Source organism: Schistocerca piceifrons, chromosome 1, assembly GCF_021461385.2.
Source record: "Schistocerca piceifrons isolate TAMUIC-IGC-003096 chromosome 1, iqSchPice1.1, whole genome shotgun sequence".
In the NCBI taxonomy this organism is placed as follows: domain Eukaryota; kingdom Metazoa; phylum Arthropoda; class Insecta; order Orthoptera; family Acrididae; genus Schistocerca; species Schistocerca piceifrons.
In genome coordinates, this window is record NC_060138.1 from 459,201,062 (window position 1) to 459,221,503 (window position 20,442).

Sequence of the window (20,442 nt, forward strand, 5' to 3'; positions counted from 1 at the left end):
GAAGATAATAAAATATGTAGACTGGATTAAAATCATTTAGTCACTGTGCAGTTTGTGTGTGACATTTATATTATACGTGTATTACAGTACTGATTATTCAGTAATATATCAGCAACTGAGCCTGTAAATCTTTTAAGAGAGGATTATCACTCACTCACAGTTCCGTTTGCATTACAGTTGTACTTTCTAGGGAAATTTTGTTGCGCAATTAAATGAACTGCTATACAAATAAATAGTTGTAATTATAGTCTTGACATGTTCCATACCCAGAGTGATCTCATTGGTCTATGGGGCTATAGAATGTATCTGTGATAAATTAAAGAAAGGAACTATGCTTAAATATTATTGAGTTGTATGTTATTCTATGAATGGCATACCATTGGAGTACATATATTTATAATTACCTGATAGTCTTTTCCTGGTAGCTGTTCATCCTGAGCTGACTGCTCTTGAGACTTCTCTTTTGTCTGTCTTGCACAATTAAAAAATGGTAAGCATTCAAGGCCTGCAGCGACATGTACAAGAGCAAATTTGCAGCGCTCTTCTAGCCCTCCTGGCAAAGATTGAGGGGGAGGACTGTACTTCGATGTTCCATCTCTCTCTCCACCACCCTCATCATCCCCTGTTCTCCTGCCAGTAGTGAGGCACAGAGACTTCACGGCTACACTGCGACTGCCACTGTTATGAGTTTCACTTCTATCTTCACCATTCTCTGCATCTTGATCTCTGTCTTCCTCCTCATCTTCGGAGTCGCAAGTCCGTTCATCAGCAAGGTGTTCACTCAGACCAGGAGCTGCCGGATCTATGTCGGCAGGAATGTACAGGTCGGAGAGCATGTAATGTGCCGATGTCACTATCTGAAACGTGCACCTGATGTGAACAAAAACCCGTAATCACTGTTTTCCTAGCTGAAAGCCTTCACACAACTGCTCTGTTTTTGAATGTATAATAGAAAAATAAATTAATTCTCTAGAAAATAAATTTTACTGTGCAAGCTGATCATAAAATGTACTATAGATACGATGCACAAAAGATTGTTGAATCAGGACAAAAAACTGTGGCTTTGGAAAGCCAAACTAAATGTTTTATTTTGCAAAGCACTACATTTTTGATAAAAAAAACTGATTTCAATACAGAACAATGTTTTTCTTCTAGTTAGTCCAGTAGAAAACTTGGCATATTACATATTTAAAAGAAGACACAATGGTTTGCCACTAATTATCTTCAAGAGGCAAAATTTGAAGGACAGCCGATACATACAAGTTGAAAAAAGTTTCTTAACTTTCTAAAGTGTTAGTTTCCTCATCAAAAATGAAAGAGGTGAAGTTGGGGAATGTTAGATAAGACAGACAGGTCACTCAGATTGCACACTCAGACATACCTACCTGTGTGAGGACAACAAGAATGTCCTCCTCAACACGAGGACAAAGTAGTCTGTCCCTCCTTTCTGAACTGCCCCAACCCATTCTTCTCCCCTTCCTGAAGTATGAACTAACAATTTCACCGACTGGGATTGTTTTCTGTACTTTTACATGAGTGAATCGGAATTTCACATCCCCAAGGTAAGTAATGACTGGCCAACCTGCATCTTGTAATTTTCCTTTTAATGAAGTTTCTTCTACCACCTTTCTTTGGGTAACCAAAGAAAGAATGCAATCTTGGGAACAAAGGCTAATAGAGAATTAATAATTACATGGTCTTATTGTAGCATACATTGTCCCGTCACATAAATGTGAGCACAACCTACGTTCGACGTCCATGTGTAATAACCACTCACAGATGGCAGGTGGCAGTAGTAGCAGTGGAGGATATATAATGAAAAAATGGTGTAATTTATTAGCATCCAAAAGGACATGATCATTGTCTTTTGGGCCAAGGGTGGAAGCATTTCCGAAATGACTCAGTTTGTAAACTGTTCAGGTACCGTCGTGGTTAAAGTATGACGTGCATGGCGAAACGGCGCTGCCCAAAACTAGTGCTGAGGCAACTGTGGTGCACCACAGGCCATAGATGACAGGGGTGAACGATAGCTGTGGAGATGTGTATGGGCGAACAGATGTGCAACTGTTAAGCAACTGACAGCTGAGATGAACCATAGGGCTAACAGCATTGTCTCCTCAATGACAGTTCAGTGAATGTTGCTGCGTATGGGCTTCTGCAATACGACCCTGGTTCATGTACCCATGCTGACTGCTGTTCACTGGTGATAAAGGCTGGAATTTGGTAGTCAGTGCCACAAGTGGACATAAACTGAGTGATAACACTGGAATCATGTTCTGTTTCGTCGGACAGATGGTCCTTGGCATATATGGCATGAAATGTCTGAAAGCAGTGTGCAACGTCTGAAAGCAAACACCCAGCAACAATCCCTGGGCGATCTTGCCGTTCTAGAAGGTATTGTGGGTCAACACAAATTGCACCGAACCTTGGGGACCATTTCCAACACTACATGCAGTTTGTTTCTTCTCAGCATGAGGTCATCTACCAGCAGGACAATGAAATGTGTCACACAGCATATAGTGTCTGTGTGTGATTCGAAGACCACCAGGATGAGTTACTGATACTCTCCTGGCCACAACACTCTCTGAACTTAAACCCAATCGAGAATCTCTAGGGCCACCTAGATCACACTTCATGTGGTGGATCCTCAAATGAGGAATCTAGTGCAGGTAGTCATGGCACTGGAGTTGACAGGGTTTCATATCCCTGTTGGTAACATCCAGAACCTCCCTGACTCTCTTCCTGTACATCTTGCAGTGGCCCGCACTGCAAAAGGTGGTTATTTAGGTGGTCGCACTAATGTGACTTGACAGTTATAAAATGGTCATTCCACATCAAAACATGCAATAATTCAAGGAATTGTAACCCTCTACCTCAGATTTTCACAAAACTATTCACATTTGCTTATACCTATAACATAGGAACTTCTGAAAAATCTTTTTGGTCTCAGACTACAACTTTATTTTATATCGAATTTTGAATGTTGTGATATTTTGATAACTGGGCTCTGCAAGAATGTCAATGCAAAATGGTACTTATCTACATAAATGCCCACAACTCGGGTGTTTATGAAACTTTTGATTTGGATTTTTTTTCATAAGTTAAGAGAAGCACATACTTAACAGACATGTAATTATTTAAGCAATACAGTTACAAAGAAAATGTTTAAAAAATATTAACGTATATCAATTTTCAATTTCAGAAAAAATGTGAGGATGTAGAAAAATGCCTATATCACATTTCTCCAACATACTGGGAACCTGATTTTGGTCTTAAATAATCCCCTAGATTGCAAGCTTCCTAATAAAATAAAAATTTTAATGCGTCTTCTGCTAATTGACACACATCTGAAATCAAAATATTTTTTGCTGTAATGGAAAAGGATCCTTTTTTACGTAATTTCATCCACTCACTGTCTCACTGCCACAGATTCAACGGTATCAAATTAGCATATTTAAGTATAACTCATTCTAGGCAGGCAAGGTAACTTTAAGTGTGAAAATTTATTTCCTTTCATTTGACTAATTCAGTAATTTTTTGAAGACTATAATATATATGATTTATCTGTTCAGCCAATCACCTGCTCAGTGATAAAAAGCATTCTTAGACAGCAGTAGCATGTTTGAAACCTTTCTAGGCATGAAAACTTTGCAAAAATTGCTGAAATTCATTGTTGAGAATAACTGGCATGCAACTATTAGTCTATTTGGCCTTGGTTGCTCTTTGTCTTTCTGTGAGACAAGTCATGTGTGTTTGTGATGTGGCCCTATCATTCCACTTGTATAAAGTATGTTTGAATTGAATTAGTGATCATTTAATTGCAGTGGAAAATGTGAATTCATGCACTGTTGAAAAATTACTGAAAACACCATATCATTCGACAGCCTGTGCCTTAGTAAAAACTCTACAAAAAGTAGAAGAGCTGAGAGAAGACCAATGAGATTTGATATTGCTGCGATCCAATATACCAGGTGTAGAAGTGTGAAACCGGAATTTCCCTATAGATGGGGTTAACCATCAGTGTAGGGCCCGCATCTGCAGCGCCATATGCTTCCTGTAATGGATGACGAATGTCTTGCCAAGTTCCATACATTGGTATCTGTTTCAAACCCATAAACATGTTGAGTGTTGTGCCTATGAACTACAATCTGTGCACAGCATTGGTTTTCTGTTATCATTTGAAGAAAACTGCTGCAGAATTGCACCGGCTACGAACACGCTCTTGTGAAAACGCAGTGTTTTAAGTGGCACAAAAAATTAAAAAGTGATGATTTTGACGTGAGAAATGACGAGCACAGGAAACCACCGAAAAAGTTCGAAGACAACAAATTGCAGGCCTTATTGGATGAAGATGATACTAACCCTCAACAGGAACTTGCAGAACAACTGGATGTGATGCAGAAAGCCATTTTTCTTCATTTGAAAGCTAAGAGAAAGGTGAAGAAAGTGGGAATTGGGTTCCGCACAAACTGAATGAAAGACAACGAGCAAATCAAAAGACCACTTGTGAAATGCTAATCGCCAGATACAAAAGAAAGTCGTTTCTCCACTGAATAGTGACAGGTGATGAAAAATGGATATAATTTGAGAATCCTACATGTCATAAATCATGGGTGAATCCAGGCAAACCATTGACATCCACTGCAAGACCAAATCGCTTTGGAAAGAAGACAATGCTCTGTGTTTGGTGGGATCAGAAAGGCTTCATCTATTATGAGCTGCTAAAGCCTGGTGAAATGTTAACACTGATCGCCACCAACAGCAAATGATTGAATTAAATCAAGCATTACCTGGAGAATGACCGGAATATAGATATATAAAGTCATATTGCTCCAGGATAAAGCCCCATCACACAAAGCACAATGGGTCAGGGAAACGATCAAGGTGTTCAGTTGGGAAATACTAGGGTATGCGCTTTATTCTCCAGACTTGGCTCCATCTGATTATCACCTATTTGCATCACTGGGGCATGCTCTCGCTGAACAACGCTTCAGTTCATATGAAAATGTACGAAAATGGGTCACAGACTGTTTCATTTTAAAAGAAGAACTGATTTTTTGGTGTGGCATTCATAGCCTGCCAGAGGGGTGGGAGAAATGTATAAATAGCAATGGAGATTATTTTGAATAAAATATTGTTTATCAGTTTCAAACAACAGACATGTAATTATTGCAACCAAATTCCAGTTTCATACTTCTACACCTGATAAGCTTTCAACAAGATCAAAAAGTGCTACTATACATGGACATTACAGATACTATTGCTTAAAAGGTTATGAAAGTCATCAAAAAACTTCTTGTGATCCTTTAAAAAAAAAAAACAGAAAAAATCTTTGAGGTCGATTTCATTGTCTTTGTCTGAAACATTAAGTTCTAAAAGAATCTATGTAAAACCAGGCCAAAAATCGTGCACAACATGTGGTAAGGTTAGTGAGCAGAACATCAGTGAAAGAAATGAAAAAGATGTAGATGACTCGGAGGTGACATTTCATGAATCAATACTAAAAAGCCAAAGTACTGAGGATGCAACTAAAATTTTACACAATTTAAGGTGCTCACTCCATTCCAAATCACAGCAAGGCTTCATATGGCAAAAAGTGGCTAGAAAAAATGAAGAATGTTTTGGAAAGAAAAGTGTGCTGGGCATTAGACTGCAATACTGAAGACTCTGACCATAGAGAAGAAAAATCTGATAATGAAATTGTTAAGAAAAACCAAAGATTGTGATGCCATGATATTGTTAATGAAAGAAAAAGTGGCTAATGTAAGAGTACCTGAAAAAACTCAAATTTCAGCTTTAGCCTCACCCTCTCGGTCAAAAGAAAATATAATGTCAGAATTCAGTGTTAGTGAGTACGTGGTTCGATAACCAAGGAAACGGAAAACAGAAATGGGTATTTTATCAGTTCCTAAACCAAAAAGGGGGAATGTTATTGCTGATGAAGTGGTATAGATTGCCACTGATTTCTACCAAAATGACGAATACTCAAATCTCACGAGGAGCAAAAGACAAAGCAAGCAATCAGAAGAATGTGCAAAAAAGACTCATCATTTGCAGGTTAAGAGAACTGTACTCTTGTTTTAAATGGGAGAATGCAAACATTAACATTGGTCTTTCTAAATTTTGTTCGCTAAGACCAAAGTTGTGTATTTCAGCTGGTGCTGCCGCACTCTTCAGAATCTGTGTGTGTGTGTGTGTGTGTGTGTGTGTGTGTGTGGTATCCAAAACTGCTTTTGGATACAAAACACATTGAAGAAACATACAAAGAACTTATAAAATTTCTTGTATGTGAATCTGAAAATTACAATTGCATGCCTAATCACTGTAATAATTGTCCCAGTAATTACAAACTGTCAGAATTATTAAAACAGAAATTAGCTTACAAAGATGCTGATGATGAAATTGAGTTTAGCTAGTGGATAAACACAGATCATCGAGCAGAACTGGTAAAGCAGTCTGCGACTGTTGATGAATACATACACTTGTTGTTAACAAAATTACAAGCACTTAAACCACACTCATTTATATCTAAGTGTCAGTCAGAATCATTGGGAAAAAAAACTAACCCTGGAAAAAGCAATTCTGTTAATGGACTTTGCTGAAAACTATATTTTGTAATTCAGAATGAAAGTCAGAGTTACCACTGGACAAGAAGCAGCTGTACAATCCATCCTGTGTGTGTTATGTGGTAAATGAAGAAAGTAAATTGAGAACAGTGAACCATTGCGTTATAAGTGATGATATGGAACATGATGTAGGATTAGGTAAATTCTGTCCAAAAAGAAATGGAGTTTACAATTTCTGCAAAACTAATATTGAAAAATGTTTTTTTCACTTCTTAGAGAAAGGTAATGTAGATTTCCTATGCAAGAACCTTGAGAAGAGATTTTCGACAACTCGCACAATACCTGGTACTAGGAATGTTCACCATTATAAACCACTTTCTTGTGATTCTTTACAGTTTAGAAGAGTAAATTCTCCTAAAAAGCCTTCCTTGATTTTGTCATTCAATGGAAATGCCCCACAATGGACATGCACTCATCCTCAACAAAATTCTTTTGTAGCAGGTGGTACTTTGCCTTCATCAGAAATGTGTGTAATGAAGGAGGTGACATTGGACTACTTTTTCTCCACCCACTTGGAACAGCAGTGTCATTATCTTGGCCTGAGAAGGAAGGCCCTTGTTTTACGCCTTTGTTTTATGCCTTTGGAAAACATTTTATGTGGTGTTGGTGTACCTAAATCAACATCATTAGGCAAAATCTATTACTTTGATGAGAAAGATATGAAGTTAACAGAATATAATTTGTCATGGTGGGTTAAAAACAGAGGTGCGGTTAAGAAGTCTCATTGATACTTTCAGGGATCTTCATTGCTGAACATGTACATTTTAAATTAACATTAGTGTGACTAGAGTAACTGTTGTCTACAGATGCTAATCTGACAATGTAAATAAAGTTAACCAATGTAATGACAATGTTTCAGTTAAATTTATAGCTTTTGGCTCTGTACTTCCATGAGGTACACCCTTACTAGAGGTTGTCAGTTTACATAATCCGATTTGAATGATCTTCTGAACAATGATGTGACATGTTAAATGAACATCCAATATCTATCAAAACTCAGGACATTCCTTCTTTTTTTCTGTTTCAAATAATATCAGAGTTTCATTAAAAATAAATCTTGTATAAGCTGTCAGAAAGTGTTTTACATATTTAAAAATCATTGTTTGGACCACAACAGCTTAAGCTGATTTTCTGTTTTCCCGTAAGTCACGAGTAGCTATTATTTTTTTCCAATAGAAATACATCCCTTCTGTGACATATGGGGAAATATGACAATGATGTGTTGTCATTAATATTATTGTTACTACTGTTATTACTTGTATTAACACGATTCATGTAGTCCGTCGCACTTCACATAGGGTAGACCGGGAACTGTCTGCTAGGCATGCCCGATGTAGAACTGACTGAGCACGGCCCATGCTGCCCGAGTTGTTGTTGTTCCGCCGGCAGAGGGTGCAGCCGAATTCTCGCGTGCCCTCTGGTGGACGGGACTTTACTTGCAGCAACTACTGTCCGTGACGCATCGTGCCGATGTGCGCCTCCCGCGATCTTTCTGATGGCTACTGCATTATTATTATTTCTGTCTGAAGTAAGGCAATCCAAATGACAAACTTCAGTTGCAGCATTTACATTTGTAAAAAATTTCCATTTCTTCCCCTCAAACTACATTCTCCATTGACTATTGCCACGCAGAAAGTAACAAGTAGAAAAAATTTTGTGAAAATCAGAAGTAGTGGGTGTCAGGTATCGATGATCTTTCTTACAAGGGAACCTCCCCATCACACCCCCCTCGGATTTAGTTATTAGTTGGCGCAGTGGATAGGCCTTGAAAAACTGAACACAGATCAATCAAGAAAACAGGAAGAAGTTGTGTGGAACTATGAAAAAAATTAGTAAAATATATAAACTGAGTAGTCCATGCACAACATAGGCAACATCAAGGAAAAAGTGAGTTCAGGAACGCCGTGGTCCCGTGGTTAGCGTGAGTAGCTGCGGAACGAGAGGTCCTTGGTTCAAGTCTTCCCTCGACTGAAAATTTTACTTTCTTTATTTTCGTTCGTTTATTGACGTCTCTGTTCACTGTAATAAGTTTAGTGTCTGTGTTTTGCGGCCGCACCGCAAAACTTCCCCTTTTTTAACTGTATATACAGAGAAGTTAGTGTCAAATCTGACTAAAGATATAACAAATTGAAGAAAACTAGGGCACAGTAACTCTTGCAACTGAATTTCCATTAGCGAATTTCCATTAGCTCACATCCCCATCACAGTCTGCTTCTAAAAACATGGTACAGGTATCCCTTCTTCTGTTATCTGTTATACAATCTCTCATCTGATATCATGTTTAACTTAACTACTTACAAAAAGGTTACCCATATTTCAATACACACATATTTGCCTTGATATATGTCCTTTAAACTTTAAGGCAAAGAGTAAATGAAAAGATTCCAATATTTTTCAGTGATAACACTGTACTAGAAACTAAATATACCTGTGGATACTTCTCCTTTGGAAGCAGTGACAAGCAATTCTTAAGTAACATCCGAATGGTGCCTTGTTGCCTCTGCCCATCTGGTGAATGTTTCATATTCCTTGCAACTCTGAAATGGACATTACACTTAAAAACCATTTTTTTAAGTATTAATGCATATGAAATATATGTATATGTTGTGATTTAAAATGAACTTAGTATCATCCAACTGGTTCAGAAATTTACTGCGAGGACAGAATGAAGAACGTGAAAAGAACAGAGGTGAAGTATCTGAAGAAATACCAAACATGCACATTAGCATATTTATACATCTATGTTATTTTCAAACAAGACAAAAGTTTACTGTAATTAGGACTGAATTCTGCAGCAGTTCCTGTTAGGTGTAGAGGTAATGAACAACACACAATACACGGGTGAGTCACGGAAGACGTAACATTCCTTTTATTTCATTAACAGTTACACATATCAAAACGCATTTTTTGGCAAATGTTAGAGCATCAAGGGGCACATATATTTTTGTTCGGTAAATGCTTTTAGTGCAGGTATCAACTGAGATACTGAAATAAGTATTTTTTAATGGAACCATAATCTTTTTTTTTTAACTGCATTCGATATTCTTGAGAAGACAATTGCAGTGATATGGTGTTTGTTAATGTTGATTTTGAAATTTGTTACAAAAAAATTGAGAAACGTTATAGAATGGGAGAGCATGGTGGCAGAAACCAGCATCTCGGACCAGGCTGCATAGTTGTATACCGTAAGGTAGGCCTGTGCTACGAGAATAAAACTTTATTCCCCTTTGAACCAACTTATGACCTAGACGTCATTCACTTACAAATGTTGTATATAGAAATACAACAAAGTCTAGAGTCTAGTGTATCACAAAGAGCTTAGGAAAACTATTTCACATTTGAGTATCCTCCCAGATGTATATTACCTAAAACAGATAAATCAACTGTTCATTCTTAAAAATAAACAGATCTTATATCTGCGAAAAGCAACTACTCTATTAAATATCTAAATGCTAGAGATAAGATTTGACCTATGGTAAAATATATGCTGTTGGACAACTGTCTCTGGCTACACTGCTCTAAATTATATCATATGGGAAACATTCATTGTACTAAACATTCTATTAAAAATACTTTGGTGATCACCTGTACACCACAAAATAAATATTCCTCTTAACGAAACGTCATTTCATGCTGAACACAAGTGCATAATTAGTGCTACCAGCCACATGTAATAAACACTGTCGACTTATTTGACACTGCAATGCAATTTTGTACACATGTAAATGAAATAAACATTTTACTAACAATGGTTTGGTAACCATCCAAAATACATGATATAAACTTTGTCTTCAAAAAAAGTTCCTTTACCCTACATTCAAGCATGTATTCAAACTGCTGGCCATGGACTGAAAGGCACATTTTCAATTTCTGTTTGAAAGAACAATGTAATTACAGTGGATGATACAGTACAACATGCACTGGTGATTCGGTGACACACATTGTCTGGCATAGTTGGGGCTTCATCATAGACTGCATCTTTGAGCGTTCCTCATAGAAAGAAATCAAGAGGACTCAAATGGGGGGACTTCGCAGACTGTTTGAAAACAAAATTTCATTCAGTATTTTCGTTCAATGAAAGTGTGTGTACAAATGTCCATTTAGAATGCCTAAGATGAAGTGAGGACCCACAATGTAATTTACCTTTGACACCGCACCATACGTTTACGAGTGCCTGCTGATGCTGCACCTGACAAAGCCAGAGCAGATTTTGGATTGACTAGTAGAGCATGTTATGAAAATTTACATTAGCATGGTTAGTAAACATTGCTTCATCAACAAAGAGTACATGCTGGAAAAATGTAGCGTCATATTTCAGTTGCTAAAAGGCAAACCAACAAAATTCTGTTCGCCATCAAAATCACAGTCATCGAGTGCCTGATGGAGCGACAGATGATAAGGATGGAAATTCTGTCAATGCATGATGCTAATGACACTCGTCTCACAGATTCCACATTCCTTGGCAATATGTCTTGTGTCACTGCGTGGATTTTTTAGCGTCGCAGCCAGAACAGCTTCTTCACGTTCTCTGTCAGTTAGGCTTTTTTCTTGTCCTTTCTTTGATGTTCAAGCTGCCTGTCTGCACTAGCATCTAAATACTTCATGCAACTGCCTGGTGCGTTGGACACTGTTTTTATGGTACTTCTTTTACATTTACCATATAAAGAGTTGTTCTTTCTTTTTTCATGATAAATTTCAGTCATTTGTTGCGAATAAATTTTTATCATCTTCACCGGTTTTGACAAATTAATTTGTCAGAATCCTACAAAATTAGGGATACTACAAATCTTTAGACCTTGGCTATACATTTATGTGAATGTATAAAAAGTGTATTACAGCAACTTACTTAGTTTAGCAGACAGTCAATACCTTATTCACAGATGTGTAATGCAATGGTATGTTCAGACATTTACATATTGTGTGTGATTATTTTAACACTGTTTGACAATTTACAATCACTGAAACACATCTATATATCTGTTGCGCTAGCAGCAAGGAACATATCTAAAAGCAGATATAACAATACAACAAAGGCATATAAAGGAGTTAAGTATAACATATTTGAAAAATGTGACACACAATTCTAATATACGAAACAGATGGGCTAGTTTTCACATTTTATAAGAGACAATATGCAATCAAAATAGTGTCTGATTTTTTATGCAAGTAGGTCACTCAACAAATGTTTTGAATTTAGATGAGAATGTTTATACACTTCAAATTCTTCTAAAAGGTCCATTTTGTAGCCCTTGTCAATTATATGTATAATTTCCATGTTAAGCAAGGATGGGGGAGGAAGTGTGCATTTCTCCATTTTGAGGTGTTCTGCAGAAGTAGATTTTTATGAATTTTCGCCATCTTTGTTGAGCAAGTGATCACAAAAGTGGGTCTTAAATACCCTCTCTGTCTGTCCTACATAAAAACTTGGACATGTATTACTTTGCATTTTATATAGTTTAGATTTGGGAAGTTTGTCAAGCATAAAATTATAAATATAAAAGAAGCATATCCAACTTCTCATTGGTGTACATGTCTGTACACAACAAATCTTGAAGTAAAAATAAGTGGGCTGCAGTGCAGACAAGTAAACAGGCAAATGTGTTGACATTCTGACACAGCATAGCATGAGAGCTCAGCTTGGCAGTGTTTGCACGGCTAATGCCGATCCCAGCCAGTGTGTTCTCACGTTCTAGAACGTTTCTCGAATTTTTTTACAAGTTTAAACATCAACATTAACAAAATTCTATAGCACTGTAATTCTCTTCTCAAGTGCTATCGAAAACAGTTATAAGAAGTATATGGTTTGCCAATAAAAGCGGTGTTACACCTTACACGACTCATCCTGTATGTCAATATAGCACATGGTAACATGTTTCTTTTCTGACACCACCTTTCCCAGAATTTTTATTTTACAAAAATACCAACCCCCCAACCTCCCCCCCATGGACTATGGACCTTGGCACTCGTGGGGAGGCTTGCTTGCCTCAGCAAATACCGATAGCTGTACCATAGTGCAACCACAACGGAGGGGTATCTGTTGAGAGGCCAGACAAACATGTGGTTCACGAAGAGGGGCAGTAGCCTTTTCAGTAGTTGCAGGGGCGACAGTCTGGATGATTGACTGATCTGGCCTTGTAACATTACCCAAAATGGCCTTGCTGTGCTGGTACTATGAATGGCTGAAAGCAAGGGGGAACTACAGCCATAACTTTTCCCAAGGGGATGCAGCTTTACTGTATGGTTAAATGATGGGTGTCCACTTGGGGAAAATATTCCGGAGGTAAAATAGTCTCCCATTCGGATCTCCGGGTGGGGACTACTCAGGAGGACATCATTATCAGGAGAAAACAAACTGGCATTCTATGGATCGGAGCATGGAATGTCAGATCCCTTAATCGGGTAGGTAGGTTAGAAAATTAAAAATAATAAATGGATAGGTTAAAGTTATATACAGTGGGAATTAGAAAAGTTTGGAGGCAGAAGGAGCAAGACTTCTGGTCAGGTCAATACAAGGTTATACCTACAAAGCCAACTAGGGGTAATGAAGGAATAGGTTTAATAATGAATAAAAAAAAATAAGAGTGCAGGTAAGCTACTACAAACAGCATAGTGAACACATTATTGTAGGCAAGATAGACACAAAGACCACGCCTACCACAGCAGTACAAATTTATATGCCAACTAGCTCTGCAGATGATGAAGAGATTGAAGAAATGTATGATGAGATAAAAGAAATTATTCAGATAGTTATGGAAGATGAAAATTTAAGTCAGGGGGAACGAATTCAATAGTAGGAAAAGGAAAGTAGAAGGTGAATATGGAATGTGGGTAAGCAATGAAAGAGGAAGCCACCTGGTACAATTTTACACAGAGAATAACTTAATTATAGCTACACTTGGTTTAAGAATCACAAAAGAAGGTTGTATATGTGGAAGAGGCCTGGATACACTGGAAGGTTTCAGATAGATTATATAATGGTAACAAAGAGATTTAGGAACCAGGTTTTAAAATGTAAGACATTTCCAGGAGCAGATGTGGACTCTGACCACAATCTATTGGTTATGAACTCTAGATTAAAATTGAAGAAACTGCCAAAAGATTGGAATTTAAGGACATGGGACCTGGATAAACTGAAAGAATCAGAGGTTGTGGAGAGTTTCAGAGAGAGCATTAGGGAATGAATGACAAGAATGTGGGAAGAAATATAGTGGAAGAGTGGGTAACTTTGAGAGATGAAATAGTGAAGACAGTAGAGGATCAAGTAGGTAAAAAGATGAGGGTTGGTAGAAGTTCTTGGGTAACAGAAGAGATATTGAATTTAATTGATGCAAGGAGAAAATATAAAAATGCAGTAAATGAAGCAGACAAAAAGAAATAAAAAAGTCTCAAAAATGAGATCGACAGAAAGTGCAAAATGGCTAAGCAGGGATGGCTAGAGGACAAATGTTAGGATGTAGAGGCATATATCACTAGGGTAAGATAGATACTGCCTGCAAGAAAATTAAAGAGGCATTTGGAGAAAAGATAACCACTTGTATGAATATCAAGAGCCCAGATAGAGAACCAGTTCTAAGCAAAGAAGGGAAAGCAGAAAGGTGGAAGAAGTATATAGAGTGTCTATACAGGGGCGATGTAGTTGAGGGCAATATTATGGAAATGGAAGAGGATGTAGATGAAGATGAAATGGGAGATATGATACTGCGTGAAGAGTTTGACAGAGCACTGAAAGACCTAAGTTGAAACAAGGCCCTGGAAGTAGACAACATTCCATTAGAACTACTGATAGCCCTGGGAGAGTTCAGCCCTGACAAAACTCTTACCGTCTCGAGAGCAAGATGTATGAGACAGATGAAATATCCTCAAACTTCAATTCCAAAGAAACCAGGTGTTGACAGATGTGAAAATTACTGAACTATCAGTTTACCATGTCACAGCTGCAAAATACCAACATGAATTTACAGACGAATGGAAAAACTGGTAGAAGCCGACCTCGGGAAGAGCAGTTTGGATTCCATAGAAATGTTGAAACATGTGGGGCAGTACTGACCCTACAAATTATCTTAGAAGATAGATTAAGGAAAGGAAAACCTTCATTTCTAGTATTTGTAGACTTAGAAAAAGCTTTTGACAATGTTGACTGGAATATTCTCCTTCAAATTCTGAAGGTGGCAGGTGTAAAATACAGGGAGCGAAAGGCTATTTACAATTTGTACAGAAACCAGATGGCAGTTATAAGAGTCAAGGGGCATGAAAGGGAAGCAGTGGTTGAGAAGGGAGTGAGATAGGATTGTAGCCTATCCCCAATGTTATTCAATCTGTATATTGAGCAATCAGTACAAGCAACAAAAATTTTGAGTGGGAATTAAAATCCATGGAGAAGAAATAAAAACTTTGAGGTTTGCTGATGACATTGTAATTCTGTCAGAGACAGCAAAGGACCTGGAAAAGCAGTTGAATGGAATGGATAGTAACTTGAAAGAACAATATAAGATGAACGTCATCAAAAGCAAAACAAGGATAATGGAATGTTGTCAAATTATGTCAGGTGATGCTGAGGGAATTAGATTAGGAAATGAGACGCTTAAAGTAGTAAATCATTTTTGCTATTTGGGAAGCAAAATAACTGATGATGATCGAAGTAGAGAAGATATAAAATGAAGACTGGCAACGGCAAAGAAAGTTTTTCTGAAGAAGAGAAATTTATTAACATCACATATAGATTTAAGTGTCAGGAAGATTTTTCTGAAAGTATTTGTGTGGAGTGTAGCCATGAATGGAAGTGAAACATGGATGATAAAGAATGTAGACAATAAGAGAATAGAAGCTTTCGAAATGTGTAATTCTGAAGATTAGATGGGTAGATCACGTAACTAATGAGAAGCTAGTGAATAGAATTGGGATGAATAGGAATTTGTGGCACAACTTGACTAGAAGAAGGGATCGGTTGGTAGGACATGCTCTGAGTCATCAAGGGATCACCAATTTAGTATTGGAGGGCAGCATGGCGGATAAAAATCATAGAGGGAGACGAAGAGCTGATTACACTAAGCAGGCTTAGAAAGATATATGTTGCAGTAGTTACTTGGAGATGAAGAAACACACGTAGGATAGAGTAGCATGGAGAAATGCATCAAACCAGCCGCTGGACTAAAGACAACAACAACAACAACCAAAAAATCATGCATTTTAATAGCTCTTTATTGTGTGTGTGCATCTTGAAACAGCTAATTTGCATTGTTCACAAGTTAAGTACCTCACTATATTTGGTGACTTTAACACAGATGTAAATTCAAACAGTATAGCAAACTTGAAATCCACGGATGTATTAAACTTGCACAATATTTTAAACATAGTAAGCTCAGACACTTAAGAGTGTTAGACACAATGCTCCACTAGAACAGATTATGCTATAATCAGCAGAAATGTTGCAAATAAGGTAAATTAAAGTAGCTTTAATATTCATTATTCTAACCACATTTTTCAGGTGACAAAGTACACAAATTCAGCTTTACAAAAAATACTAAAAGTTGTACCGAAGAAGAAAAACTCAGAATAGATCAACCATTAATATCTTTAAACACAAACTAACAGAGGAGAAATGGGATCCTGTGTACCAGGTGAAAGAGCCTGATGACAAATTGAATGTGTTTTATTCAATGCTGTTGAGGCAAAATGACTACTGCATCACTGTCAGAAATATTCAGAAGGTAGGAAAACATTGCCAAATTGCAAGTAATTCTAGACTATAGCTCTGGCCAAGTCCTATTAGACTCAAGAAAACTATACATAATCTAATTTTACTTAACAAATCTTCTAGTCTACAGATTTTGAGGTAAGTAGAATAAGGCACAGAAATCTGTTAAGACTGAAATTGCTAACCTTAGGGAGCACATTGACAGCAAAGCAATAGTGCAATCTGATAATATAAGTAAAACAACCTGAGAGCTAATTGACAAATATCATAAAAGTGCCAAGAAGATGAACACAGAAGCATTCAGCCTAAAATACAATGGTAGTGTGGTATAATGCCTATACCATGGCACCTGCCGCCACACAGCCGCAGGTCACATGTCACACAGACCACGGCCAGCCATTTCCAGTTCATGCACAGCACTCACCAGCTGGACACAATATTCATTGGACTGTTCCCTGTAAACACGTGCCACATCACTGTTCTTGGAAGAGAGCTGTGGTGGTGCATGACTGTTGTTGTTCCTTCGTAGTGATTTGCAAAGATGGGAAAAAGTGAGATCTGAGCAGTGATTAAGTACTTCATAAAGAAAGGTATGAAAGCAAAGACATTCATGCCGATTTCCAGAATACATATGACAAATGATTCAAGGATGGGAGAGCTTAGATGATGATCCATGCAATGGCTGGCCAAGATGTGTCACTACTCTAAAAATCATTTCAAAAGTGCACAAAATGGTCATGGAGGTTGAAAGAGTGTGAAATTGCTCACACTTGCCAGATGTCATCTGAAAGGGTATACCACATTTTAACCAAAGAATTAGAAATGAAAAACTTATCTGCAAGGTGGGTGCCACGATTTTTAATGCTGCATGAAAAACACATGAGAATGGACATATCAGAACAATGTTTGGCCCAGTTTAGGAGAAACGAACAAGATTTTTTGCAACAGTTTATGGCCACAGACGAAACTTGGGGGCACTACTATATGCCAGAGACAAAACAACAGTCAAAGCATGGAAACACGCTGATTCTCCACCACCAAAGAAAGCAAAGACAATTCCCTCCGCGGGAAAAGTCATGGCATCAGTGTTCTGGAATGTGAAGGGGATTCTGTGTGTAGATTATATCCCCACTGGGCAAACAATTACTGGAGAATACTATGCTAACCTTCTGGACAAACTGCAACAAAATATACGCGAAAAAAGGCCAGGTTTAGCAAGGAAGAAAGTCATCTCCCATCAAGATAATGCGCACCCACACACATGTGCCATTGCCATGGCAAAATTAAATGAACTAAGGTATGAATTCCAGAATGAGATTTTCACTCTGCAGCAGAGTGTGCACTGATATGAAACTTCCTGGCAGATTGAAACTGTGTGCCGGACCGAGACTCGAACTTGGGACCTATGCCTTTCACAGGCAAATGCTCTACCATCTGAGCTACCCAAGTACAACCCACGCCCCGTCCTCGCAGCTTTACTTTTGCCAGTACCTCGTCCCGAGTTCTAGTCTTGGTCCGGCACACAGTTTTAATCTGCGAGGAAGTTTCAAGGTACGAATTGTTGCCACACCCACCTTATTCATCTGACATGGCTCTGTCAGACTTCCATCTCTTCCCAAAACTGAAAATTTTTCTTGGTGGATGAAGAATCACTTCAAACGAAGAACTGATAGCCAGAGGTGACAATTGTTTTGCAGGCCTTGAAGAAACTCATTTTAGAGATCAAATCAAGACACTGGAAATCATTGGACCAAGTGCATTAATCTACAAGGAGACTACATTGAAAAATAAAAAAGTTTCAGTGATGTAAGTACTTTTATTCTATTCCATTCTGAGAACTTTTCAAACCACCCCCATACAATAGGAAATAAGGAAGATGTCTTCTACTACAGACCAATACCACTAATACCCACCTTTAATAAGATATTAAAAAGTATTATCCTGCCGCAATCAAGTGCTCTTTTTTTCTCCCTCACAAAACACATACTGCTTGTATATTCTCAGCACAGCTTTACAAAAGAGCTAACCATGACCACAGTAATTACATAGTTCTTGCATGGAGTGTACACTCTGATGGACCAGAGGATGCATATTGCATGCATGCCTGTTGTTGTTGTTGTCATCATCGTCTTCATTCTGAAGACTGGTTTGAATTAGCTCTCCATGCTACTCTATCCAGTGCAAGCCTCTTCGTTTCCAAATAAATACCACAACCTACATCCTTCTAAATCTGCTTACTGTATTCATTTCTTGGTCTCCCTCTATGGTTTTTACCCACCACATTTCCTTCTAATATTAAACTGGTGACCTCTTGTCGTCTCAGAATGTGTCCCATCAACCAATCCCTTCTTTCAGTCATGTTCTGCCACAAATATCTTTTCTTCCCAATTCTACTAAGTACCTTCCATCAGCCATGCAATTGAGCCATCAAATCTTCAGCATTCTTCTTTAGCACCACATTTCAAAAGGTCCTATTCTCTATTTGTCTAAACTGTTTACCACATATGTTTAACTTCCATACATGGCTACTCTCCAAACAAACACTTTCAGAAACGTCTTCCTAACTCTTAAATTTACATTTGATATTAACAAATTTATTTTCTTCAGAAACACTTTTCTTGCCATTGCCAGTCTATACTTTATATCCTCTCTACTTTGGCCACCATCAGTTATTCTGCAGCCCAATATTGCGAAACTCCGTCTCCTAATCTAATTCCCTCAGCCTCATCTGATTTAATTCAACTATATTCCATTATTCTTGTTTTGCTTTTGTTGATGTTCATGTTGTATTGCTCTATCAAGACATTGTCCATTCCATTCAACTGCTCATCGAAGTCCTTTGACGTCACTGGCAGATTACAATGTCGTCAGCAAACCTCGAAGTTTTTATTTCTTCTCCCTGAACTTCAATTCCTAAACCATATTCTTCTTCGGTTAACTTTACTGCTTGTTCAACGTACAAATTAGGTAACATCAAGGATAGGCAACAGTCCTATCTCACTGTCTTCCAACCACTGCTACCCTTTCATACCCATCGGCTCTTATACCTGTCATTTGGTTTCTGTACATGTTATAAATAGCCTTTCACTCCCTGCATTTTCCCCTGCTATCTTCAGAAATTCAAAGAGAGTATTCCACTCAATAATGTCAGAAGCTTTCTATAAAACTACAAATGTTATAACTGAAGGTTTGCCTTTCCGTAAGCTATCTTCCAAGATAAGGCATAGGGTCAGTACTGCCTTCCGTGTAGCTACTTTTCTCTGGAATCCTGAGGCTGGCTTCTATCAGTTTCTCCATTCTTCTGTAAAGAATTCATGTTAATACTTTGCAACCATGGTTTATTAAATTGTCAGTTCAGTAACATTCATGCTCGTCAGCATCTGTTAGCTTTGGAATTGGAATTATGACATGCTTCTTGAAGTTTGAGGGTATTTCACCTGCTACATACAACTTGTACACCAGATGCAATAGTTGTGTCATGTCTGTCTCTCCTAATGCTATCAGTAGTGTCATCTACTCCAGGGGTCATGTTTTCACTCAGGTCTGTCAGCACTCCGTCACATTCTTCTTGCAGTATCATATCTGCCGTCACATCTTTGATTACGTTTTCTTCCTTTTCCATAATACTGCCTTCAAAAGTTCCACTGCCTTGTATAGACCCTCTATTATATTTCTTCCAGTTTACAGCTTTCCATTCTTTGTTCAGAACTGGTTTTCCATTTGTGCTTTTGATATTCAGACAGCTGTTTCTCTTTTCTCCAAAGGCCTCCATAACTTTCCTTTAGGCAGTATCTCTCTTATGCTTAGTGGTATATCATTTTAAATTCTTACATTTGTCCTATACCCATTCTTGTTTCGCCATTTTGCCCTTCCTGTCCACCTCATTTTTTAGATGTTTGTATTCCCTTTTGGCTGCTTCATTTGCTGGATCTCTATATTTTCTCTTTTCATCAACTAAATTCCATATCTCCTCAGATATCAAGCGATTTCTACCAAGGCTTGGCTTTTTATCTATATGATCCACCACTGCATTAACTATTTCATCTCTCAAAGTTACTCATTTGTCTTTTGCTATATTCCTTTCCCCTGTTTCAGTTAATCTTTGCCTAATGTTCCCTCTGT

General features: G+C 37.9%; 1 protein-coding gene across 2 annotated transcripts in view; it reads right to left on the reverse strand.

The window, feature by feature from the left end:
• Positions 1-20,442, reverse strand: part of LOC124792931 (erythroid differentiation-related factor 1) — a 223,155-nt gene that overhangs the window by 114,180 nt on the left and 88,533 nt on the right. For both annotated transcript variants that reach the window (XM_047257980.1, XM_047257981.1), the window contains exons 9-10: positions 9,055-9,163; positions 405-857 (exon numbers count right to left, since the gene is read on the reverse strand). In XM_047257980.1, coding sequence (XP_047113936.1) covers positions 405-857; positions 9,055-9,163 — 562 coding nt within the window. The remainder of the gene's footprint in view (positions 1-404; positions 858-9,054; positions 9,164-20,442) is intronic.